The 25,701-nt window shown below is 49.7% G+C and overlaps 10 protein-coding genes across 10 annotated transcripts; 5 read left to right on the plus strand and 5 right to left on the minus strand.

The window, feature by feature from the left end:
• Positions 1-602: 602 nt before the first annotated feature.
• On the plus strand, positions 603-1,927 carry ABOM_003383 (putative oxidoreductase; the record flags this gene model as incomplete). Its single annotated transcript, XM_022530513.1, has 3 exons — positions 603-1,046; positions 1,129-1,567; positions 1,629-1,927. The coding sequence occupies 3 exons, from the start codon at positions 603-605 to the stop codon at positions 1,925-1,927; spliced, it is 1,182 nt and encodes a 393-aa protein (XP_022392072.1).
• A 607-nt stretch (positions 1,928-2,534) lies between these two features.
• On the minus strand, positions 2,535-4,602 carry ABOM_003384 (Zn(II)2Cys6 transcription factor; the record flags this gene model as incomplete). Its single annotated transcript, XM_022530514.1, has 3 exons — positions 2,535-4,219; positions 4,279-4,443; positions 4,500-4,602. 3 exons carry the CDS (start codon positions 4,600-4,602, stop codon positions 2,535-2,537), a joined length of 1,953 nt encoding a protein of 650 aa, XP_022392067.1.
• A 492-nt stretch (positions 4,603-5,094) lies between these two features.
• ABOM_003385 (putative MFS sugar transporter) lies at positions 5,095-6,792 on the plus strand (the record flags this gene model as incomplete). Its single annotated transcript, XM_022530515.1, has 2 exons — positions 5,095-5,448; positions 5,509-6,792. The coding sequence occupies 2 exons, from the start codon at positions 5,095-5,097 to the stop codon at positions 6,790-6,792; spliced, it is 1,638 nt and encodes a 545-aa protein (XP_022392066.1).
• Positions 6,793-8,050: 1,258 nt separating this feature from the next.
• ABOM_003386 (alpha/beta fold hydrolase) lies at positions 8,051-9,046 on the minus strand (the record flags this gene model as incomplete). Its single annotated transcript, XM_022530516.1, has 1 exon — positions 8,051-9,046. The coding sequence occupies one exon, from the start codon at positions 9,044-9,046 to the stop codon at positions 8,051-8,053; it is 996 nt and encodes a 331-aa protein (XP_022392069.1).
• A 592-nt stretch (positions 9,047-9,638) lies between these two features.
• On the minus strand, positions 9,639-10,826 carry ABOM_003387 (putative dimethylallyl tryptophan synthase; the record flags this gene model as incomplete). The annotated part of the gene is made up of 1 exon (XM_022530517.1): positions 9,639-10,826. One exon carries the CDS (start codon positions 10,824-10,826, stop codon positions 9,639-9,641), a length of 1,188 nt encoding a protein of 395 aa, XP_022392068.1.
• Positions 10,827-12,909: 2,083 nt separating this feature from the next.
• Positions 12,910-18,620, plus strand: ABOM_003388 (nonribosomal peptide synthase; the record flags this gene model as incomplete). Its single annotated transcript, XM_022530518.1, has 3 exons — positions 12,910-13,056; positions 13,115-18,373; positions 18,435-18,620. 3 exons carry the CDS (start codon positions 12,910-12,912, stop codon positions 18,618-18,620), a joined length of 5,592 nt encoding a protein of 1,863 aa, XP_022392065.1.
• A 155-nt stretch (positions 18,621-18,775) lies between these two features.
• On the minus strand, positions 18,776-20,645 carry ABOM_003389 (amino acid permease; the record flags this gene model as incomplete). Its single annotated transcript, XM_022530519.1, has 6 exons — positions 18,776-19,237; positions 19,307-19,644; positions 19,697-20,074; positions 20,138-20,334; positions 20,388-20,458; positions 20,520-20,645. 6 exons carry the CDS (start codon positions 20,643-20,645, stop codon positions 18,776-18,778), a joined length of 1,572 nt encoding a protein of 523 aa, XP_022392064.1.
• Positions 20,646-21,083: 438 nt separating this feature from the next.
• Positions 21,084-22,449, plus strand: ABOM_003390 (uncharacterized protein; the record flags this gene model as incomplete). The annotated part of the gene is made up of 4 exons (XM_022530520.1): positions 21,084-21,275; positions 21,330-21,434; positions 21,487-21,854; positions 21,921-22,449. The coding sequence occupies 4 exons, from the start codon at positions 21,084-21,086 to the stop codon at positions 22,447-22,449; spliced, it is 1,194 nt and encodes a 397-aa protein (XP_022392139.1).
• A 361-nt stretch (positions 22,450-22,810) lies between these two features.
• On the plus strand, positions 22,811-24,278 carry ABOM_003391 (MFS transporter; the record flags this gene model as incomplete). Its single annotated transcript, XM_022530521.1, has 2 exons — positions 22,811-24,039; positions 24,110-24,278. The coding sequence occupies 2 exons, from the start codon at positions 22,811-22,813 to the stop codon at positions 24,276-24,278; spliced, it is 1,398 nt and encodes a 465-aa protein (XP_022392140.1).
• Positions 24,279-24,861: 583 nt separating this feature from the next.
• ABOM_003392 (glycoside hydrolase family 11 protein) lies at positions 24,862-25,617 on the minus strand (the record flags this gene model as incomplete). Its single annotated transcript, XM_022530522.1, has 2 exons — positions 24,862-25,261; positions 25,328-25,617. The coding sequence occupies 2 exons, from the start codon at positions 25,615-25,617 to the stop codon at positions 24,862-24,864; spliced, it is 690 nt and encodes a 229-aa protein (XP_022392137.1).
• Between the last annotated feature and the right edge of the window lie 84 nt (positions 25,618-25,701).

Raw genomic sequence — 25,701 nt, forward strand, 5'->3', positions numbered from 1 at the left:
CTGGAGGGAAGAGATCCTGGCAAAGATTGCGAAGACCGAGTCGCGGTCGAAAGATATTCGAGTCTGACGTTGTTTCTCCCCTGTATACAATTGGTCGTGAAGAATACCGACAGCTTGCGATTGACACTTGCGACAATTTCCAAGTATATAGTCCTTTGACTCCTTGCGCTGAACCATCTCGGGCGCAATCACCTCAAACGAGAACCATTAAGATTAAATTTGGACCACTGCGATTCACACGACCAACGCGACCCGCTTTTGACTTCTTATTCCTTTATCCGATGGGAATCCCCGCATGGCGAGGGAAATTTGGTGTCGCATCTGGTCAACAATGATCTCATAACCCGCGGGGTAAATGGCTGTTTAGGGCTGGCCCATCGATGGTGCGCCGGAGATTAATTACCTTGTAAGATAGAAACGGAAGGTAACCGCCGGACACTTACCAAGTCAACCCTAAAAAGCAACTATGGAGACAGAATGTGGAGAAAAGCTCGCCGCAAAATTACCCAACTTAACAAATGCAACCAGTTTCCCCAGACCAAACACCCACTGGGAGCTGGCACTCTGCTAAACCGCAGTCATGGAGAACAAACATCCCCACCATGAATGGTTATATACCCCGCCTCCAACGGAGGTCGAAGAAACATAAAGGGGCCCCGGCCCTCCAACAGATCAAGAATCATCAATCCATTCTCCATCCCAACCCCACAGACACAATGGCCCCTGCTGCCCTCAAAGTCGCCATCGCTGGCCTCGGCCGCATGGGTGCTCGTCATGCACACCACTTCTATGCCCTGACTCCCCGCGCCGAAGTCGTCGCGGCTTCTTCCCCAGTGCAACATGAGCTGGACTGGGCCCAGGACAACCTGGGGGGCGCTCGCACTTACCTCGACTACGATGAGATGCTGGAAAAGGAGCAGGCCAACGGTCTGCAAGCCGTGGTGATCGCCTCGGCTACCAGCGTACACGCCGAGCAGGCCATCAAGGCCATCCGTCGTGGATTGCACGTTCTGTGCGAAAAGCCCTTGAGTATCAATGTGGACGAGGTATGTCTCCACTCCCTTACTTCTACCACTCTTGAAAAGAAGAAGAGAAAAACGAACAAGACTAACTAAAACGATCCAATAGTCCCAATCCGTCGTCGACGCCTACAGAGAGTCTATCCAGAAGTTCCCCAACCAAAAAGTCATGTGCGGTTTCTCTCGCCGCTTCGACGCCTCCTACCGCGACGCCTTCAAGAAGATGAACGCCGGCCTGATCGGTACTCCCAGCGTCTTCCGCTCCCAGACTTGCGACAAGCTCGACCCGTCGGGCTTCTTTGTCGAATACGCCCAGTTCTCCGGCGGTATCTTCGTCGACTGCTCCATCCACGACATTGATCTTGCACTGTGGTTCTACGGCCAGGACTCCGTTGTGAAGTCCGTCACTGCCATCGGTATCACCGCCGTCTCTCCCGAGCTGAGAAAGTACAACGACCGTGACAACGCACTCGGTATCGTCGAGTTCTACGGTGGCAAGATTGCACAGCTGTACTGCAGCCGGATGATGGCTGCTGGACAGGAGGACAGTAAGTTTCCATCCACTTTGCGACACAGAAAGCGCAGGGCCGCTAACAGGCAGGCACGCAGGCACCGAGATCATCGGGACACAGGGTAAGCTGGCCGTCAACACCCAGCCCATCTCGAACCTGGTCAACATCTACGAGTCGAGCGGTATCCGTCGCGAGATCCCCCCACACTATTACGGACGATTCCGGGAGGCCTTCATCACTGAGGCCAATGAGTTCACTGCTGCCTGTCTCGATAACACGGAGTTGCCTGTGCAGCTGGAGGGCGCCGTCGCTGCTGTCCGGATCGGAGCTGCTCTGCAGGAGAGTCTGATCTCGGGCAGGAAGATCGAGTTCGACGAGCAGGGCAACAGAATCTAGGATGTGGAGATTTGGATTGAGATTTACAGGGCTATCTATTCTGGAAATAGATATCATGTTTGATAGAGTTTAAAATAGACGACTTGATGCAATGCAAGTGATGCGCAGTTTTGTTACTTATTTGGGCTTCATAAATCCACGTCAAGTATTTTCTGAAACTGGGATGTCTGAAGTGTGACATGGCAATGGTTACCCGTTCGGTGCTTCAACACACACTATCGAGGATGAATGATGGGAGGACTGAACTTGCACTCCGTACTACATGTAATCAACTTAGCGCCGTAGTACGATACTCTTGCGATAGAGTGCCAGGGCTTACTGGTTGTATCTGTGGATGTTCCAATATCGAGGCTAGCACCTGAAGATATACAGGTTCGGGGGTGATCGAGGCTCAGCACAAGGCTCAGCACGGGGGAAGAAGTCTTAGTACCTGGAGGAGGAAGACTTAGCATGGAACATTGTTAATAGATGAGTTTTGATCTCAGGATGTAGCAGGGCTGCACAGATATTGGAGCACTGGATTGCCAAGCTTTCTAAATTCCGCTATTTACATCCGACCTCATAATGCGAGATAGAAAGGAATACATGTCAGGAGCTCAGTTCAATCTTACCCCCACGCATCCAGCAACATCTTCTCTACCTTCCCCGTTGGAAAAGCATGTTCCTGACGCATGGTTCTCAAAACACCCAACAGGGCTTGCTGCTCCCCGTGATCAGTAAAATACTCCCCGCATAACGTGATACCCATTAAGGCTTCGATGAACGCCGGTGGCGATTGGCGGTTGCACATCGCGATCCCACAGAGCCGGCGCACGATATCCTTCAGCGTGCTGGCGAGCTTCCTTTGGCTCGAGACCGATCCCGGTCCTAAGTTAGGCCGGCTTTGATCGAAAGCGACTAACAAGATGCGAGCTAACTCCAGATGCGTGGTCCCCGTGACGTGGCAGCTTTCCAGATGCCAGATCTCTGGAAAGACCTGTCCGGAGCTCGTATCGGGCTCTCGGTAGCACATGGGCTCAAATGATTTCGGCAGGGCCAGCGTCAAATCCCGTTCGTAATTCCGCAACTCATGCCAGCGGGACGGGTCATGGCGACGACGTGAGGCTTGATCCGCGTTGTGGAGATAGCTACTTCCGTAGCAGTATTCGAGAAGGTCGGCGCAGAAGATGACGAGCCTGTCTGCCCAGATGACATCCTCGGCGGGTGAGAGATTGCGGAACGCATCGCAGTGACTCATGGGAAAGTTCAGAGGGCGTTGTTTCATGAATGAGGTAAAGAGCTCTTGACGCAGGGCGACCCAAAAGGCGGCCTGGCGAAGGCCGTCCGGTCTAGGGACATGTGGAATGGCATAAGGCCATAAGATATTGGTCTGTGGTGTGGGGGAAGAGAGCGGGTGGGAGGGCGAATCCGGCGGTTGTGGTGCATGGACTAAGTGGACTCCTGGGCCATAGAGGTCTTCCTGTGATGGATATACGGGAGGGGAGCTGTGCGGTAATGTTGCCACTAGTGGCACCTGGGCGTTAATAAACATGTTTAGCATGCCTAGGAAAACCTCGGTATCCTCCTCGCCTTCGTGGAGCGGGGCGTCCATTTCTTCATCGGTGCGAAGAATGATGGCCGCGGCCAGAAGAGCTTCATTATGAATCTGTTCTGGGTCCATGCTGAGCCGAAGTAGGTCTTTAATGCATTCATTGTGGTAGTAGACAGCAGATTCCTCGCTCAAATTCGGTAACAGATGGCCCTGCCACTCCACGATGCCGGCAGAATTGCGATACCTTTGTAGCCGGGTCAAATGCCGGGCTGAGGTAGTGAGAATCGCATTCAATAGGGTGGGAGAGGAACGGGCCCGTTGCGGTACCAGACGGCTGAAGTGGCGCTCGTTATCACATAAATCGAAGCGAGGGCCAATGACCTCCGCGAAATATCGTAGGAGAATAGCTTGGAGACGGATGTCAGTATCTCCAACAAAGACGACGGGTCTGTGCATCTGTCTCTGGCTCTCAGTAGGTCCTATTCCTGCATCTCGATGTAGTGTAGCTGTATCTGAGCTTCCCAGCGTAGTCATTACCGACACGGTTGTTGCCTGTCTTTGGGTCCCACCTTGAGTAGCATTCTTGATGGAGTTGTTTGCGCCCAGAGCTGGATGAGATTGCGTAGCCTCTGATTGAGTTCCTACGGCGGCCCCAGTCCGAAAGGACACATCCTCGCCGTCAATCATCTCGTTTTCAGAATCACTCGCCGAGTTGTAGCCCGAGATGACGTCTACGGTCTCGTCGACAAATCTCAGGCGTGCTAAGGGCCTATCAGATTCTAATCATTTTTCTTCGTGCGGCTTGGCCGATAGAACTTACCCGATCTACGGCCCAGCTTTACCCAGACCTGATCCGGAGCAAAAGCCTGGTCATACTTTGCACGGCTACCCGGACGAAATTGAATCGGATTCTGGCGAGGGTTGCGGCGGACGCATGTCCGGTTGTGTCGTTTACAGGGCTCACATTGGTTGGTTTCATACGTACCTAAGAGAATTAGCTTGACTCTAGCTTTTGGCCTCGTAGACCCAGTACATACTTACATCGAAGATGCTTGGATCGGCAATTGATACATGGGGTTTGAAGTGGCACTGGCCGACCCCGTGGGGAGACTGATGGCAGCAGTGGGGGTTCGGGCGAGCTCATTCTTCTATTGGCCGGGGGAGGATCAGGGTATAGAAAATAAGATGGGGATTACCTCTTTCGCCCCAGAGGGAAATTGGAGTGGGAGAAGAGTACTTGCAGTCGAATGATGAGAGAGACAGGACACGGTCATCGGGGCAAAACTGCCTCCTGGGAGGATATCCGGCAACTTGGCGCCGGGAAAAAGGCCAATCAGTCTCACTAATGGAGGATCCACAGATAATCATATCTTTTCCCCGCGTTTTCATGGCCTCGGGAACTCTGCCGCATGTCCCAGCCAATCAGTATTCTGCCAATACATCGAAGGAGACCCATACTGCGCTGCTTCTGGATGTATACCAACAGAGATACATGCCGGGCCACGTTATAATCAGGCTTATAAAAGGGCCATGTCCGTCATGTAGAGGCAACTCTTGTTCCAGGTTTGCAATTGCAATTGCATACAGAGCCAGTCACCTTCTTCGGTTCAATTGCCCTCTGCTATAGCAACTCAATATGGCGCCATCTGTGGATACAGAACCCCAACTGCCAACTACCACAAAGGATGGTCTCAAAGGAGACAATCTACCGGAAAATGCACACATCGAAGTGGCTTCTACCAGTTTAGTCACGGAAACCGGTATCGATGACCTCCCAGTTACCATGTTTGTATGGCTTGTCGCCTTTACTGCTTCGATTGCTGGAATGTTGTTCGGTTACGATACTGGCATCATCAGTGCTGTTCTCGTCTACATTCATGATGGGCTAGACAGCCGCACGCTCACCAGCAACGAGAAAGAACTAATCACGTCGCTCTGCTCGGGAGGCGCATTCTTTGGAGCCATTGTGGCCGGGTTGACAGCAGACAAGGTATGTATATGCTACCTATTGCCGGGGACCGTTAACCAACTGCTTACCGCATGAAAATAGTTAGGGCGGAAAGCAGCTATTTATTTTGGTTGCGCATTGTTCACGATCGGAGCTATTCTTCAAGGAGCCGCATACACAATTATTCAAATGGCTGTGGGTCGGGTTGTGGTTGGCTTCGGTGTGGGTTCAGCTGCCATGGTGGTGCCTTTGTATATTGCCGAAGTAGCACCTGCGAAGGCCCGTGGACGACTTATTGGCTTGAATAACATGTCAATCACAGGTGGCCAGGTAATCTCCTATGCTCTTGGAGCTGCCTTTGCCAATGTCAATCATGGCTGGCGGTACATGGTGGGGCTTGGGGCATTACCGGCCCTAATCCTGGCAGCTCTGATGCCTTTCTGCCCTGAGTCACCACGCCACCTGGTATACAACCATCGCCAAGAGGAAGCTCGCACCGTGCTTCGTAGAATCTACGGGCATCCATCTGATATTCAGCTGGCTTCGGTTTTAGCCTCGATCTCCGCCGCCTGTGATGAAGCCCGAGAGGTGAACGAGGGCGCAACGCGGTGGACCAAGATTAAGCAGCTTCATACCGTACCCAGCAATCTCCGGGCATTGATTAGTGCCTGTGGTTTGATGGTCATCTCGCAACTATCGGGGTTCAATACGTTGATGTACTACTCATCGACCTTATTTGCCTTGGTAGGCTTCGATAATCCCACCGCGGTAGGGATCGTCGTTGCTGGAACCAACTTCCTCATGACCTGGGTCAATATGATGGTCATCGACAAAATGGGCCGTCGCCGACTACTCTTATCCACCGCCTGGGGTATGTCCGTCGGTCTCATTGCCATAGCGGTAGCATTCTCCTTTATTCCGGTCGATCTAGATACTCTTGACTTGAAGACCAGCAGTGTATCACCTCCGGCAATTGTCGTCCTGGTCTTCATCATCTGGTTTGTGATCTTCTATGGTGTCTCGGTCGGCAACACGGCATGGATGAGCACGGATTTCTTCCCCCTGGAAGTCCGCGCGATGGGCACCATGTGGCTCACTTGCTCTAGCTGGGGAAGCAATGTCATCGTATCCAGCACGTTTTTGTCTATGATGAAGAGCATGACCCCGTCTGGAGCATTTGGGTTTTACGCAGGCATCTGCGGGCTTGGATATATTTGGATCTATTTCTTCTATCCGGAAGTGTCTGGTTTGTCGCTGGAAGAGATTAAGGAGGTGTTCAAGCATGGGTTCGGGGTGAGGTATGCTCGGAACCTGCGCAAAGAGCGCAAGGATATTATCCAGGAGAGATTGAGGATACAAGGCAAGACGGTTGTGCTAGGGCACTGAGAGCATGTAAACTTAGACAACGGATTAAGATAACGTTACTATTTGTCAGAGTGCAATCGAATTGATATACTTTATTCAAACATCATCAATACACGTGCTGTTCCAATTGAAATCAGTACTCTATATATCCAGTATGCAAGTCATGGAATAATGAATAGCTAGTTTCTTCCTACTGAATGTTGTGATAGACCATCTTCCCTCTCGCCCCCGAAAAATGTCCTATATGTCCGCCTGATATCCATATCGCCCTATCTTGCCTGCGATACGTTAGGACTACTTATCCTTTCAACAAAATGACATATTGTCGAGCACTCATGTCTCTCATATCATTAGCAATGCTACTAACATCGAAGCTACCATATCAGACTGTTTGCCTTGTTCGAACTCGCTGGTCATTTCGTCGTTTGCCGTTACTAGGCTGACACTCCCACGCCATGCACAGTCCCCAGTAAAGCAGTAGTAAATCTATTCCTATTAGTGTTGGCTATTGCTTTAAGTCTCACAATGCCGGACTAACTTTACAACGGGTGAAACTATCTATGTGAATTATTAACCTACGGGATCAACCTTCGTCACCTCCCTGTAAAGGCTTAATGAAGTAAATCCATGTTCTGGATTCAGGTAACAAACGGTAAGAAGATCTAACTCCAGCTTCTACCTGACAAAGAAAGCCTACCACATGTGGAAGACTCCCGATTCAATCCCCTTCCACATCCTAGTAGGCCACCGTCACCGCCGCTGAGAAACTCCGGTCACACGAACAAGAGTCCACAAATTGGGCATGATTACTCAAATAAAGATACCATGGCAGGCGATGCAAACAACAAACGATTATCATATGCCATGGTCACTGCATGCTTTCTTGAGTGACCCGGCAAGCGGGTTGAACAGTTGGGGCGTGACAAGAGGCCGGACGGTAGAAGTTCCTGCTGCTTACGGACGTTGGCATTATGATTGAATGTTGTGAACCCGCATGTACGACATATTTAGACACCGAAATTCCAGTCACTTGCCAGGAGAAAGTTACCCTTCGTTTATGCTTTTGTAGCCGAGAGCTTGACTATAGTTGCACGAAGTATCCTCAGATTTTCAATGTAGTTTCAATGTGGTACAACACGATACTAGCTTACAACAGCAAAATATTGCGTTCTTATATCGAAGTGACACACGGCTATGCTTACGCTGTGGACATGTTAGATTAGTTTGTTTTAGTGTGTACGTGCAACAACGGTTCCCATAGAACCAACCAACGGCTCGGTCAATATAAAGAAATCTCTTTACAGATCACCTCGGGGCACTCCAATGGAATCAAATGCCCCACATTCTCAACAACCCTCAATGAGGTCTTGACACCATTCTCTTCCAGAAATCGGCAGACCTCGGCCTCAACTCGCTCTCTTGGCTCGACAATATCCAATCCCCCAACAAGTACACTAACCCGAACACCAGCATGGCTAATGTAAGCCAAAGACCCCCTCACACGTTCAGAAACATCCTCCGCCATCCCATACGTAGGCCAAGCTTCTTTGGCAAGTTTATTCGCACTCAGGCTGTCATCAATCACCAACTGAATGTCGTCTTCACTTAAGCTCTTAGGGTTCGCGAGTACGTTCTCCACCGTCCATCTCACAGATTCCTTTGTCTCATAGGCAGCCTTTTGTTGTTCCTTCATGTCCGGCGGCAGTCGGAGTGTTGTCGGCGGCGCTGGGGCTACTAGAACCAATCCCCTCAACTTTCGAAGTAGACTCTCCTGTAGGGTAGATAGCGTGGCCAGGGCTACCTTCGCTCCCATAGAGTGCCCGACGAGTATAAACCCGTGGTTGAAAAGGTCCTTCGTGCTATCATCTTGTTTCAGCTGCTGTAATGCGATAACAACGTCGGAAGCCATTGCCGTAATTGAATATGCTGTCCCAGTTTCCTCAGTCGGACCCGCTGACTTGCCCCAGCCCCGAAGGTCGACAGCAAGGATCGGATAGGTAGTACCTAAGGAGGTCTGTGAATCGGGCGACGTGAGCTTGTACCACGTTGAAGAGGATCCGCCCCAGTAGTGGAGGAAAATCAGAAGTGGTTTTTGGTTGATGATGGGAGGTCGAGAGATACGCGCGTGGAGCGTTACATCGGGGGAGAGCTTGAGGAAGGTGGACTCCATGTTATTAATGGTTATTGATACAGAGATTGCTGTATCTTGAGACTTCGTGTGAATGTACTTTCGGTATGTTTGGCCCAGATTATTTCCATTGTTGGTTGTCGACATTCTTATATATTGTCATACCTCGATTGCTGGTCTATTCGAACTGATTCCTTGTGACTCACCTGCTGACAAAATAAAGTGTTGGGACGCTATTTGGAATTGTGTCCAGTCCTCATTTATATAGTACCGATGTCAGCATGCGGAATAATACCGCTTTTATATATAAGCACTCCAGAGTTGCTAACCGAATTTAACTGAAGTCAGCAACGCAGTGATGCTGTCAGCAATTCCGTTGCCCATGTTAGTTATTAAGCTAGAGCGGGTCTTAATGCTTAGCCTAAACGAGGGCCCATTAGTCTAGAATATATTAAAATATTGGCAGGGTCACCTCTATGGAGGTTTGTAGAATGTATTTTGGCTAAGTGGGCACATACATTGCAAGGTTCATGGTGATATTTATCAGGCTTATTTTTGGGAACCTCTACGGTACAATACTAGTGATAATAAACAGTAACATAGGGTCCAGTAGCATCAGAGTAGGAGAAGGATATCCATGCTTGGAGGTCGGTGCAGTCATTGACTTCCATATGTGGTCTAAGGCTCAAATCGTTAGACTATCTCCAAAAGCAGTGTCATAAAAGACCAAAAGACGGACTTACACATATGAGGCCAAATTGTCAATGTATGATTGAGCATGCTCATGAAGTCCATGTTGTCTAAAGAATTCAACCATGGTCTTTGCGACAGCCATATCGTTCATTCCAGTAGTGGGGAAATATATCTTGGGCTGTGGATAAGCCTTGTCAGGGAATATCTCCAAGTTGAACAGCATTGGGACAACATTGCATGGATCGCCTGGGTTTCCAGGTCGGTTCTTCTGTTCACGCAGGCCATCCCGGATATCGAGAGAATTCCATAGATCGCGGAGCATAGCAAGCCCTGTCATCGTCTCGGGATCTGTTACCTGACCGCCAAGAGACCACAGGCTGACGGCATTCTCAATGCTCACTTGAAACTGTGCAATGTAGAATTTGAACCGAGTTTTGTGAGGCTCAACGAGATCACAGGATACCCAGTATGGAGCTGTAGTAGCGGGGGCTGAGGCGAAGTATTCCTCGATCATGTCCATAGACCCCCTGAAAGCACCCGCTTTATCCACATTGCGCACTGCACTGAACATCAACTGCGCGCGAGAGATACCGGTGGCTAAAGATTTGAGTTGTGGATAGAAATATAGCTTGATCTTCACGTCATTGCCGTTGAAGTCTAGTGCCAGAAGGCTTTGTGATTTGGCCGGCTCATCATCCAGTATTCCTCGGTCTTGAAGTATATATTCTTCTTCGTCCGTCACGGACACCTGACTCACTAGCTGGTGATATAATTGCAAGTCTAGTTTCATACCCAGCTGCTCGAAGCGGTTCAAGGCCTCGCCGAGCGCATGCCTGTTGCATACATCGTGACCGGTACTAGCGGAGAAGGATGTCGGCTCAAAGCCGATTCGAACGGTCTTGCCAAACCTTGTAAAGTTCTGGCTAAACTCCAGCGGCCCCAGGCCGCTGAAGACACTTTTGTAGAGCCTACGACGCTCGATATCAGGCCATGGCCCCATAAACGGTAGGATGTGTAAGCCGTAGAGGCACAAGTATTGATACTGCTGGTGCACGCTGTATTTGCATTGTGACAGGAGCTTCCCTAGCATTGGTGCCGTGTTATGCCACCACTGATGCTGGTCAAAGTTTGGGAATCTGAGATATTTGCTTAGAAGGTAACATAGTTCTGGTTCATTGTTATCACTCGATGCTTGTGGCGCATCAGCAAGTTTCAAAAGCGTATAGGTAGTCATAGCCAGTGTAGAATATGGGAATTATGGAGGTTGGGTGTGAAATTAATGTGAGACATGCTAGAAGTAGAGTCAGGCTGGCATTACATGGGTGGGCGACCTCGATCAATGCAGCAGGGGAAGCTGAACGAGTTGTGCAAAAGTGACTGGGTTCCTGGCTGGGGAAAAGGAAGTAGTTAAGCCCTCATTGAAGGTCATTTAACCCAGAGGCTGTGCAGCGTAGGACCACGAGGTCACTATCAACCAACATCTAGCAAGTACTAGAGGAGATGTGTCCTAAAATGGACACGTAATTGTGGAGCACGCCCTCCCAAACGCCCTTTAATATTTGCACAATATATTGACACTAGAACTCCTTCCTATGATGTACCGCAGGTGAGCGTATTTGTCATGCTCCCATCATTCATGACGTACACCTGGTGCAACCTTGTGCCATATTTGGTTTCCTGTCATGTATAATTAGAAGACATAGCATATATTGAATCCACACCGTTACAAAGGCTTACATGGGGGGTCTGAGAGTGTAAGGCAGACTCAGGTATGGTGGGTATCATTGATGATTCCGGCTACTCGAAATATAGGTGACTGTGTGTTGGGCATTCAACACAGTAAATTGATGCACATAGCCATAATTCTTTCATCGCACAGTGCGACGTTTCAAACAATACTCCGATTCTTTCATCCCGAGACTTACTACGGAGCCACGGAAATATAATCTGCAGATCACAAAGACACAAGTAGTACGACTAGCTATTACACGAGAAGCGGGAAAGCAGAAGCCTGGGGTTCCCACATAGTCGATGGTGTACGTCTTTACGAATCTATCACCCTAGTCAGACACCGTCACCAATTATTACTTTAGAGTCAAGTAGAGTGTATCATGCCGCGGATTAGACACCCCTGGCTGTGAGATAGTCGCTGGTACCTACGAATATTGGCAGGCAATGGTATCGCTTATTGGCGACGGGCTGCTGCATGCTGACAATATCATGCAAATCTATACTGAAATAATATAAGAATAACACCCTACATCAGGCCTAGAGGCTATAATCTGGTAACACACCATACTCGTTGTTCCCTGCTAGGGACACGCTTGGCTAGCAACTAGAATAAGGCCAGCTCTAGTGGATTAGTGACTTACTCAACGCTCCCCAACATGTTAAAACGAAAGGCAATCATGCCTGGTGGTGCCGTCTCAGTGAGGACTGTCGTTCTTCAAGCATTCCAAAAGTCAATAGTACCCCCCGCTAAGGATACATGTTATGGTGCTTGACTGCCTGTAGTCGTCCACTGGTGGTGGGCTATAATTAACAATGGAAACAGGCTGCTGGGTAGCCTAGTGCGTGTTAGGATCTTGGACTGAGTGATTTAAGGATTAGGTCAAGAGGTATTTACCTAGACCAGGTACCGACTGGATTATGTGTAACTGCGAATGTGCTATTACCACCCGTCTTTGTACAAGGTCAGTGTGTTCAATCTCATAGCATCAACATACCTTCGCACTAATGCATGCTAATTGGGCACAGGGGAAGCTGAGTGAAGAAATTAAATGATATGTACAATGCCCATGTCCTATAGACGCAGGGTAGTATATTCGCCATTATACCTCCTTACTGACCCTCCGATATCAATATTGATCCTATCCAGGCATGCTTCCTCCCCTGCTTTGATGAGACCAAAAATATCCATCCATTTGGCCCATTCAATGTAGAGGTCACACTCGTTTTCTCGCTGCTGTATTTGCTTACATACAGGCCTGATAATATATCATACCATGATGAAAATGCTGAACACAGGTGAAAGTAATAGAAATGCTTCATGTCAATGTATATTCCCACGATTGGCTACCTCCGGAACTGTGAACAAAATCAACGACTGTGGCGCCTTTGAACAAAGTGAAATATGTCCCAAGGTCGAAGTTGAACAGGATACAACCTCTCTCTATCACACCTTACTGGTTGCCTGGTCTATCTTACTCGCGGAGTATACAGACTCTAATAACGTTTGCTTTGGGGTCTTCCCATGTGAAGCCAGCAACCTCTCTAGCGTACAGCAGTGGGAAGCGGCGATAGATCCGCAGTTGCCAATGTCGGATGCCGTGACTCTGAGGCAAACCCGACGATGGCTACTGGAGGATTGTGCCTGTCTTGAGTTATTCAACACCTGTATTGTGTTTAGCCCCAATGACTCGCAAGAAGCCTTCCAGTTTAAGTCACTGCGAAAGATCGAAAAGGTGACGCCTATCATGGTCAGTCGTTATCATATAAGCTAATCAATCAAGAGTCATTCAGCTCAGTGATATTATACTCCTTGTCGACCCCCTCTCACCTGCGCTAAAGCTTTCGCTTCGATATGCCTCTTCTGCTCTCAACAGCGCTCACGCTGATAATATTACTACTACACTGGAGCACATAACACATTGCCTGACACACAGTCCAGGTCGACCACTCGCCGACTCATGTCTGCTAAGCAAGCACAACCAGAATCAAATAGCCAGATGGAATGGCGGTGCGCCAGCTGGTCCATTGGACAGTTGCATTCACACCCTTTTTCGCCTACAATGCATGTTGCAACCAGACGCGCAGGCAATTTGCGCTTGGGATGGAACTCTAACATACCGCGAACTTGATAGGTTGTCTTCAACTGTACAATGGCTACTACAGCCTTACAACCTTACTACTGATTCGGTCGTTCCGATTCTCTTCAAGAAGTCCAAATGGGCTGTCGTTGCCATGCTCGGGGTACTCAAAGCAGGCGCTGCTTTTTCCATGTTGGACCAATCCTATCCGACCAAACGGCTGGTGGATATATGTGAAAATAGTGATGCAAAGGTGATAATTTGTTCACAAGAGCTGTCAATAGGCGTTTCGGGTAGCACACTTTTAATCGGTGATCATAATCTCGAAAAGGCGGCACATCCTGCGATACAACCAGTTAAGACAGCTTCACATGATGCAGCATACGTGGTGTATACATCAGGGTCTACAGGTGCGCCGAAAGGCATCATCATAGAGCATGGTTCATTCTGTACCAACGCTATTGCGAGTAGTCAGGCGCAGAATCTTGATCAATCATCTCGAGTTTTGCTGTTCGCGTCATATGCGTTTGATGTCAGTATCCACGAATCATTGACACCATTACTGCTAGGTGGATGTGTTTGTATTCCGTCCGAATCCCAACGTGTCAATAGCTTGAAGGAGGCCGTCAGAAGCCTAAGGGTTAACTGGGTGGAGCTAACGCCATCGGTGGCTAGACTCTGGCAGCCGGACGATATTCCAACGGTCAAAACTCTTGTGATGGGAGGAGAGCCTATGCTACCTAATGATATCTCTCTATGGAAGGACAAGCTTCTACTCGTGTGCGCGTATGGACCAGCAGAGTGCACTATCGTGTCCACTGTGCAGTCATGCGTTCAAGACCCGGGGAACATTGGGCTCTCGCCATGTGGCACCTGCTGGATTACATCAAAAGACAACCACCACCAACTCCTGCCAGTTGGTTGTGTTGGAGAGCTAATTATAGGCGGCCCAATCGTCGGACGAGGGTACTTGAAACAGCCATGTCTGACAGCAAATGCTTTCATCACAAACCCAGAGTGGGCGTCATTGTTCCACCTTAATGACAGCTGCCGGTTCTACAAGACCGGTGACCTAGTCAGATATAATTCCAATGGAACAATCGCGTATATTGGACGGAAGGATACCCAAATCAAGTTGAACGGACAGAGGGTGGAGCTCGGCGAAGTTGAACATCAGGCACTGCACTACTTCCGTAATGTTGTGATTACCGCTGAGGTCGCTGCTCCTGCAGGACGTAAACCTATCTTGATTCTCTTTATTGCTCCAAAACTAGAATGCTCCGCTCATATTGATTGCGCAATGCTCCTACGCCCGCCAAGTGTTGTGTTTCAGGAAAAGGCCCGGGAAACAAATACTCTCTTACGAGATGTGCTTCCAAGGCATATGATACCTGCAGCGTACATCGAGTTATCAGCTATCCCCATCTCACGGACAGGGAAGGTCGATCGGAAGGTTCTACGGGAAGCCATTGAACGTATCTCGGAGAACGATTTCAGAGCTTACTATCCAATAATGCACAATGATACGATTCACTCACCGAGTACTCCCATCCTAGATCAACTGCGACGCCTCTTTTCTGCCGTACTTGGCATTCCCGAGGAGAAGATTAGGCCCAGTGACAGTTTCTTCCAGCTGGGCGGCGACTCAGTCAGTGCTATCAGACTTGTCGGAAGCGCCCGAGACCAGGGCCTGCAGATGACGGTGGAATCAGTGTTTAAACAACAGACTATTTCTAAATTACAGGACTGCACTCGTCAGACATCCAGCGGCATCGAATTACCTATCCCAGCCTTTTCATTGCTTGATCCACGGAGCAAACCCACGTATATCGTTCAAGCAGCTGAGCAATGCTCCGTTTTCCCAGAACAGATTGAGGATATCTACCCGTGCACACCTTTGCAGGAAGCTTTAATGGCGTACACCTCAAAACGACCGGGGGCGTTCCAGGCCCAATTTCACTTTCAACTCCCGCAGCAACTGGATATACCTCGTCTGAAGGAAGCATGGAGAATAGTGATTGCTGCAAATCCAATTTTGCGAACTCGCATTGTTCATTCTCATAATGGGGCTCTTCAAGTCGTCCTTCGCCAGGGAGAACCATCACGGTGGGATTTAGTCCACGGCGTAAATAAATCACCAGGGCGTTTGATGTCTTATGGTGTACCACTCGTTACTCTAGCAATCACTGATAACGTGGGAGGGAAGTCCCCGACGTTTTGTCTGACGATGCACCATGCTATATTCGATGGATGGTCGTACGCTCTGATTCTTGGGGCCGTTGAAGATGCGTATAAACATCTGAATGCAGTCCAGCGACCTTTCGCCCCGTTCATTGAGCACATATTGAATTGCGATTACGAAAGTGCTCAGCATTTTTGGGTCTCTGAATTTAAAGATATGCAAGCAGTGCCATTCCCTGTTCCGCCCTTCAGCTTCGGGCACATGGCCAACTCTATCATCACGATGCATCGCCAGATCCACGTATCCGAGTGGCTAGGTGGCAGTTGCACGCCATCAACAATTATTCAACTTGCGTTCGCCCTGCTTATTGCCTGGCGCACTGGGTCCATGGATGTCTTGTTCGGCCTGACTGTTACCGGGCGCAATGCTCCAGTAGCCGGAGTACATAGAACTACCGGTCCGACTATTGCTACATTCCCTCTTCGGACAATGCTTTCTGGAACGTTGAATATAGCTGATGCCCTTGCGCTCATGCAAAATCACATAGCAATGCTCATCCCTTTCGAGCAGACAGGGCTACGGCGCATAAAGTCATATGGTACCGAGACGGCGAGAGCCTGCCAATTCCAAAGTCTGTTGATCATACAGCCTGCCACATATCGGCGATCATCCGAAATCTTCGTGGAATTTGAGAGCAATGAGCATGAGCAGTCGAAGTTTAGCACTTGTCCGTTAACTCTAGTGTGTGAACTTGGGACTCACACGCTGTCGGTAAAGGCCATGTTTGACAATGCTGTTGTCATTGCTAAAGATATGGAGAGATTGTTGGATCAATTCGAGTATCTTATTGACATGACAATCAAATCTCCAACCTTGGAAATCCGGAGCATCATTACATCTCCCTCAGACCCATATTCTTATCCACTTCGGCAAAGCCAGTCATGGAGTTCATATATCGAGAAGAAGGCTTATGATTTTCTCGGTGGCGATGTAACTGTTATTGTTGACGCTATAGCACCGAACGGAGGTTCCAAACGGAGTACCGCTATTTTCCTTTGCGAAACGAAGCGAATGCGTGAGCCGACAAAAATATCACGTTTATTTATACGACCTACTGAAAAGGTCAGATGGCAATTTCAGCGGTTGATTTGGAGTCTAGGACGATTTCTCCCTTGTTCCATGGTTCCATCGCTATGCCTTCCGGTCAGTTTTATACCATTTAATCCACTCGGCCAACCAGATCGACTTTATTTATGCGAAGCAGCCTCATCGATGACTCTTGACTTCTTAAACTCTTTGATGGATCCTGTCAAGTGCATCGACCATCATATACTGCCGGAAGAGGTACGTCTTCGGGGGATTGTTGCCCAGGCCCTGGGCATGGATCCGCAGAATATAAGTCCCAAGGATGACTTTTTCACTCTCGGTGGGGATTCCATATCTGCCATGCAGGTCGTGTCCCTCTGTCGAAAACACCAGCTATCGTTGACAGCACTAGATATATTTGATGGGAGAACTATCGAACAGATAGCGTCAAGTTTGCGGCCTCTCACTTCGTATACGCCTCCATCGACGCCTGGCAGTGACCGCAGTTTAGACACGCGGTTTTCCCTTCTTTCTCTGACTTCCGATCGCGGTCTGGAAAGACTTGAATCCGTACTTATGGCGACATATGATATTAAAAGCATGGACTCCATTGAGGATGTATATCCCTGCAGTGAATCTCATCAGGGACTGCTGCAAACGCAAACCTTGCGTCCATTTCATTACCAGTCCTACACTATATGGGAAGTTACCACTAGCAGCAAGCTCTCTCCGGTATGCCCGGTTAGACTGCGCAACGCCTGGTTTACCCTTGCCCGTCGTCACCCTGCGTTGCGGACACATCTAATTGATAGTCCACTGTGTGACGGTAGCAACTCGAAGGCACATGTCGTGCATAAAGAGTATATAACAGATGTCCTCATACTATCTTGCGAAGATAAAGATGTTATTGCAGAGTTGCGGAAGCCCTTTCTTCCAAGCGGAACAAACATATCTTATCCACATGCCTTCAGTATTTGTCAAACAGTTTCCGGCCGTGTATTCTGCAAGCTCGAGGGCGGGCATGCCTTTCTTGATGCTGCTTCCGTTTTGATCATCTTACGCGAGCTAGCACAAGCATACGATGGACAGCTATCCTCTTTCCCTGGGCCATTATATAGCTCAGCAGTGGCCTGGCTGCAGGGTCTACCAAATCGCCATAATCGCATCGACTACTGGAGAAGGCAGTTAGAAGGTGCTAGTCCTTGTATTTTTCCAAGGCTCAGATGTCAAGACTCACCTAGCAAGACCCTGGTCGTTACAAAGCAACTCGCTAGCACCGCCACATTGATTCATTTCTGCACTACGCATGGACTCACTGTGAGTAATGTTCTACAAGTAGCCTGGGGCTTAATATTGCGGCGGTATACTGAATCCAATGACGTGTGCTTCGGGACCCTCATATCTGGAAGAGATTCCCGAATTCCTGATGTCGATAGTATAATAGGGCCCTTCTTCAATGTTTTAGTTTGTCAGCTTCACTTTGGCAGGGAGGACTCGCTATTGGATATATTACGGAGGAATCAAATAGAAACCGGGAACCGATTGGTGAACCAGCATTGCTCGCTCATTGAGATACTACGTTTCTCAGGATACTTCGGCCAGCCGTTGTTCAATACGTGCATCTCGGTTGAGCAGCCACTGTCTATGGACAGCTCCGATGCGAGTCTTTGTTTCAAGGACTTAGAAACTCTAGAGCCGACAGAGGTATGATACTAGCCGTCCCTACGGCGTACTATATGAAGTCCTATCTGACCGCTGTGAATAGTATGGCATTATCGCTACCATTACGATTGGACCAACCGATGTTGGGCTAGGGCTTACCTACAAATCTGATCTACTAACAGGAGACCAAGCATTGGCTGTGGCTGACCGGTTTAGAATGTCAATCACAGATATTACGGGCTCTTTGAATAACCAAGAGACCTGGCAAAGTGTGTATATCCGCCTATAGTCTAGTCACGGTATTATTAAACTATCTCACATCACAAAACGCCCTACCTATTACTCGTTTTGGGGGTCATTGCCGTGGATCCTTTTTGGTCCTCCGCTGACTGAAGAAAGCAACCAAGATATAGAACAAACTCCGTTCATTGCACACGCAAAAGGTCACAACAGGTGCAACTCACCCCTTTCAATCACAAGCCGCAGGACCTCCTTATTCAACCCAGGCCAGTTCTTTCTACCTTGAAGGAACCAATACACAAAAGCGAATAAAGTTGACGCAGCGAAAATCGGCAACGCATAGTTCATGTTCGCGCCCGTCACAGGCCGATACGAAGGGAATGTTAACCAGACAGTGACATAGGCCGTGTAAACCAGGGCAAAGATATTGACTGGAAGGCCCCATCTACCCATATTCCAGTTTCCCATTGGCACTGGGTCTCTCCGGAAGCGGTTGTGCACCATGCAGCTGATCGCGATGAAGTAGGACACGAACAGGCCTATGGATGAGAGAGCTATGAAGGCTCCAAAGGCGGCGGTGCTTGCGATGTTGAGGCAGGCTAGGATCATAACAATGAACACGGGCAGCCATACGGCGCGGATAGGGACGTTGTGTCTTCGGTCAATCTTGTTTCAGAGGTTAGTTGGGGTGCCTCTTGTCAATTGCAATGTAGATGCTCGATTAGGCGTACGTACGTAGGAGAACCATTTGGGTAACGCGCCGTCCCGGGCCCAGGCCCATGTGAGGCGGGATGCAGATGCTATGCTAGCTAGGGTTACGGAGAGTCCAAGGACTAGAAGCCCACAAACCATGGCAGTGGCTGCCCGCGTGGATCCCGTGGCATGTTGGCATATTTCGATGATGGGAAAGCTGGCGTTCAGTGCGTCCTGGACCGAACCCATCGTGAACAGCATGCATATATCAATGGCATACGCAAGGACGGCATTAGTGGCGACGGACCAGACCATGGATCGGGGTACTGCCTCTCGCGCACGACGGACCTCTTCACTCATATGCACTGCACCATCGAAGCCTACAACAATCAGTTGGGATTCGAACACCAGGCTGTGGCTACCGCGACTCACCGACGAACGCCCATGTTGGTGTTAAAAGCCCTATGTTCCATGAGACGAATGTGTTGCTCCAGCCGGACTGGGATTGCGTTGTTAAGAATACATATTCCGGGGTATGGCGTGGAGCCAACGCAACGAAGACCACAAGGAAAATGATGAAGAGGACGATATGAAGAACCCCAGCCAAAAGCTCAATCCATGGGATTAGCTGGAAGGTATACATATTCATCAGAGCCTCGACAATTAGTATTGCAAAGATTATGAGAGTCAAATGCCATCGTTCCGGTACGTAATCCGGATAGTTTGTGATCGCTAAGCCCTGGATGGTAGTCGCCGTGGTATTCGCTACACCTGCAAGAAGTGAGACCCAGGCGAACCAAGTAATCCAGCCTATATCGAATTAAATGTTAGCACACTGACTTACTGATGGACGGAAGCAATGCTGTGAAGTACCTTGCATCCAGGTGATAAACCTCTTTTGACTCGCAGGTGCCAGATAGTATGTCCAATGATATTGCGCTCCCGCAATGGGCTGCATTGATGCCATCTCAGCCAACGAAGCACACTGCGCCAAAGCTCCAAAGACGACAATCACAATTCCCCAAGCCAGAGCTTCGGGTCCGCCGTTTGTTAGTACCGCAGTTAAATTCCTAGTGACTACACATCAGTACCGCTAAGGAATGGAGGAGACACAAATACGTACAAAGCTTGAGTCTCCCAGCTCGACATAAAGGTGAGCGAGAAGAAGAACATCTGCGTGAAGCTGAAAAGGCGCTGGTAATATCTCGTGTCATCCCTCCTTGCTCAACTGGTGCGAAAGCCTGGAGCACCGCACCTTTATCTGCGCCTGACCCGCCGTCTCATGATGGTGATTGTCATCTGAAACGGCTGAACCTGTGCGCTTGTCTGCCGGCGTGTCGATATTTGTTTCTGCAACTGTCTTCATCTCATGCTGTTCCATATTGGAAGCGAATCAACATCTGATGGGATTGGATGTGGAAGAATATTGACGTGTTGGATGTCACGGTAAGAGACTCAAGGACGCAAAGGTTGAAACAGAGAAACAGAGAATTTAGCCAAAGGAAATTGAGGGGAAAAGACGCAACGGGAGAAGGAAAGGATTAATTGACAGGCGGGCTAAACCCTAGCTCCCTGTATGCAGTTCAACACGCTAATCACGAACATCCTTGCGTAGTCTACAGTAACAGCACCATTTAGCAGCTCATTAGCGCTGCAACCCTACAAGGATGTTATATTGGCCAACAAGTACCCCAGTCAGTACTTCTGCGTCGTCCACTGTGTCAGTTTAGGGGTAGAAAAATGGCTGGTATTTTGTTACACATCCTTTGCCATTGGCATCTGCACTGGTGCCCAGTTTTGAAGAGCATTGTACAATGCGATGCCAGCAAACTCTACAGAGATCCTACCACCGCTTCTCCCCGTCTCACCTGAGGACCATGGAGCGTGGGCGATCACCGCTAGCACCATCTTGTTGATTGTTGCGGCTTTGGCGACTACTGTGACGCTTATCTCGCGGGTGCGAATTCTTCGCTCACTGGCTTGGAGTGATACATTCCTCGCCGTGGCAACGGTAACTTTCCATCCTCTATGTTTTTAGCTGGAATATATTGACATTACCTGCAAGGTTCTCTTCATTCCTCAAACCACCTGTGTGAATATTGCCAGTTCGAGCGGTATCGGTAAGCACAGAAATACTTTAAGTGACGTGGTGTTCCAGTCTTATAGCAACGTCAGGTCCTGATCTATCCACAAGTCATTATTAACAAACTGACATGCTATAGTTTCTCTACACGAGCCAGATCCTCGCCGTTGTCGTGTTAGCGTGCTCCAAGGCGGCGGTTGCATTCCTCTTAATCTCCATAAAGCCATTTAATTCAGTCCTGCTCGCGTGTAAAATCCTTCTAGGGTTGATTGGAGCCTGGACCATGGCTTTTACAATCGCTCTAGCGGTTGAATGTGCACAACCCAAGGTGTGGGACGTCAATCTCGCCAGATGCATAGACCAGGAGGCACTTTACACGGGCCTAGCTATGTGTCACATACTGCTTGACATAGGTCTCGTCGTATTACCTATGATCCTGATGTGGAAAGTCCAGATGTCGCAGTGGAAGTGCTTCCAAATCTGCGCTCTCTTTGGACTGCGCGTCCTGTGAGTAGTTTTTGCCTGCTTGTTCTGTTGTTGTTGGCCCTGGGCTAACTCGCATGCTCATATCAGGGTTCCTGTCCTGACTATACCATATATCGTGTCACTTCGCCGTGTCTTCCACTTGACACCGCTGGACCAACCGTGGCATATCCTCATGCCGACGCTATGGCTGCAATTGATACAATGTGCATCTATCGTATGCACATGTATCCTGAGCCTCAAGCGGGCTCTCGCTGAGCTACAAACCGGAATGATGGCTGGCACTGTTTCGGAGTTTTTCGAACTTTCAGTCTCTGGGACACATGGCACGACGGATGGTTCTACGTCAAAATCAGGAAAACAGAGCGCGAATGCGACCGGGCATTCCGGACTTGACTCAGGGCACTTGAAAGACCTACGTCATGGAGGCCACGGAAGGATGATAGCACCGAGTGAGAGCATGCGAGATCTTAGAGAGAGTGCTATGGTACAGACCATCGAGGATGATGTGCGCTGGGAGACAGGCGAGTGTAGTAGATCGTCTTCTACAGAAGGTACAGCGGCGAATCATGGCGCTGGTCTGTTGGGTGAACAGTTCGGTCGGTTGACCTATCGATGAGGGCTACTCCTGATCTTCTATTGCCTTATATATGTTCAACGCATAAATAGACACTTGCGCAGATTAATCAAAGATCATTTGGATTGAACACCAGTGAACCAAGCTTCCAACATAATTAGCCGAAGCTATGCATATCGGAAATAAGCACTACGGATGGACGGCGTCGTGTGGGGACCCAGAACACGCTATTTATTAATAACGCTGTACGGCCAATTGCAGGCCAAGCTTGCTATATCTCGCAATACTAAGGAGGCCATGGTTGATATATCACACCTGCTCCCCCCGTCATCCAATGCTTACCTCCGATATCCAAGTCTTTCTACCTCCTGGGGCGCTCACCCACTGCCTAACATCTGGCACCATGTCGAATAATGTATCATCTTCACAAAAGCACCCAGAATCTAGTGGACTGGCGAATCTCGTCCCTTTGATCCCTCCCACTGGTCCGAATCTGGTGACTTGGGACGGCCCGGCTGACCCTCAAAACCCTAAGAATTGGCCCGCAAGAAGGAAGTGGATCGTGTTTGTCCCAATATCACTGTATAATATGTTGAGCTCCATGTCCTCTGCCACGGTTGCCCCAGCATTGAGCGCCATTCACGAAGACCTCAGCTTTTCCTCTACCACGCTGCTAATCCTCAGTCTATCGGTCTTCTTTCTCGGAAGTGCGATCGTGCCGCTCTTCACGGCCCCAATCTCAGAGATGATCGGAAGAGTGCCAGTTCTACTAACGATGAATGTAATTTATATCGTGTTTAACACGGCGTGTGGTGCTGCCAAATCGCCAACCCAGTTAATTATCTTTCGCTTTCTAGCTGGTTTAGGCGCGGCTGGCCCTTATGGAGTGGGTATTCCCATAGTTACTCCAATCTATCTCCACTGCTTACCCGACATCCAGATTGGCAGCGGAATGAACAGCGACCTCTTCGGCGCCCACGAACGAGGCAAAGCCATCGTAGTCTTCACCCTGGCACCTCTAATCGGAACAGCCATCGGCCCCATCACAGGCGGCTTTGTTGGTCAGTACGTCTCGTGGCGGTGGTGCTTCTACGTAATCTCCATCGCCATCGCCGCCGTGCAAATAGTCGGACTCATCCTCCTGCGCGAGACCTACGGGCCCGTCCTGCTGAAACGCAAAGCAGCAAGCTTGCGCAAGTCCACACAAAACCCCGACCTTCACACCGAGCACGATGGCGCCTCTACACACGACCTCAAGGGCAACCTCATCCGCCCGTTCCGTCTACTAACCACCCAGCCCATCATCCAAGTCCTCAGCCTCTATCTCGCATATCTCAATGGAATCCTCTACCTCATGGTCGCCACCTTCCCCGACGTCTGGACAGGTATCTACCACGAGTCCGTATCCATCGGCTCCCTGAATTATCTCTCGATGACCGTTGGACTCGCCATCGCCACGCAATTCGGCGTCCGCTTCTCGGATAGACTCTATCAACGCCTCCGAGCAAAGAATAACGGAGAGCCGAAACCAGAGTTCCGTCTGCCGATGCTTTGTGCCATCGCAGTCGTCGTCCCCATCGGGCTATTCTGGTACGGGTGGAGCGCGAGAACGAGTATACACTGGATTATGCCGTATGTATCCCTGTTCTCGAAGATATATAAGCCGTCAAACACAGCATACTGAACTGAAATGATTACATAGAAACATCGGCGCAGCAATCTACTCCGGCGCCACCGTCGTACAACTCGTCTGCGTCCAGGGCTACCTGATCGATACGTACCAGGTATACGCGGCCAGCGCAATGGCGAGTGTAATGGTTCTGCGGAATTTATTGGGGTTTGGGTTGCCGCTGGTGGCGCCTAGCTTGTAGGTTCTTCTTCTTCTTTCTTTCTTTCTCGGAGTTCCCTTATATTACCATTCCTTTTGTTCCTGTTGATTCGGGTTCTCTGCCACGGCTAGACTAATGGTCTCTTGCAGATATGGTAGCCTTGGTTTTGCGTGGGGAAATACGCTGCTCGCGTGCGTGGCGGTTGTGGTTGGCATTCCGGCGCCGTTGTTGCTGTGGTATTATGGCGAGAGATTGAGGGGGGTGAGTACTTATGCGAAGAGCTAGACGTTCGGGCTGGGATTGTGGGATATATGTTGGTTTTATGGTATTAAGGTGCAGTCTGCTGGTTTGATGGATAAATCGTTTGTGGTCTGAGGTGCGCCTCCAATCCATCTCAGTTTATTCTGGATACAAGGAGTGACTGGAGATATACAGTGATTGCAAAGCGTCAATGGCCTACTTGAATGAGGAATGACAGACGGAACATAGCTGAAGAACAACATCGAGGAAAGCCGCAACTAACCATCCAACCATAACCTAACTACCCACTCCAGGCCTTGCCAACCAAGTGCAACAAAGAGTTCGACGGTCCAACCACACACCTCATTTACTCAGCACCGAACCCTCAGTACACAGTGATAGAAGAAGACCCGCTGCTCTGATACCCCTCCGTGGCGACAATCTGGTAGTTATGTGTGCCCAACTTCAAGCCATACTGCGCCCAGGCGTTGAAATGGTTGCCCGTAGTCACGGTGCCACCCGAACGCTTCGACTTCCTGACAGACCAGAACTGCGTAAAGGTAGCCGTGCCGATGATGGACGGAGCGTTGGTCCGGACAGAAGTGTAGATGTCATATGTGGCGCCGTCGGAGGTGACCTGGCCCCTGTAGGTGCCGCCGCTGCCGGGGTTGTAGGTGCCGTAGGACTCGACAATGTAGTATTCGATCAGGGGGTCGGTGGTCCAGCCGTAGACGGCGAGGTAGCCGTTTCCGCTGGGGTTGAAGCTGCCGCCGTAGTTGATGGCCCTGGGTCGGTGGTTAGTTTGGGTTTGCGTATGGGTATGTGTATGATCATAGACTGGATGTGCATACCTGGAGCTTCCGGGGTTCCAGCCCTTGCCGCCGACGAAGTTGCCGACGTTGGACCATTGCACGCTGTAGGAGCCGCCGTTGCCGTTGACGTAGTTCACGTCGCCGCCGCCGTCCGTCCAGAAGGAGTAGTAGTAGCCATTGTGGTAGCCGGTGCTGCTGGGCGTGGAGCGGGTGACAAGGTCGTGGGCCGCAGTTTCGTTGAAGGACTCCTCGGGCAGTGAGTCGATGGGAGTCGCTAGTGCTCCGAGTGCGGCGGAGCACGCCAGTAGGATGGATGAGAAGGACACCATGTTATGGGACTGGATTGGGTTGCTTCGGTTGTGTTGTTCTGCGATGAGATTACAATGTCGAGTCCTCGTCGAGGTGACCGGTAT

The sequence above is a fragment of the Aspergillus bombycis genome (assembly GCF_001792695.1).
Source record: "Aspergillus bombycis strain NRRL26010 chromosome Unknown contig00016, whole genome shotgun sequence".
Classification (NCBI taxonomy): Eukaryota; Fungi; Ascomycota; class Eurotiomycetes; order Eurotiales; family Aspergillaceae; genus Aspergillus; species Aspergillus bombycis.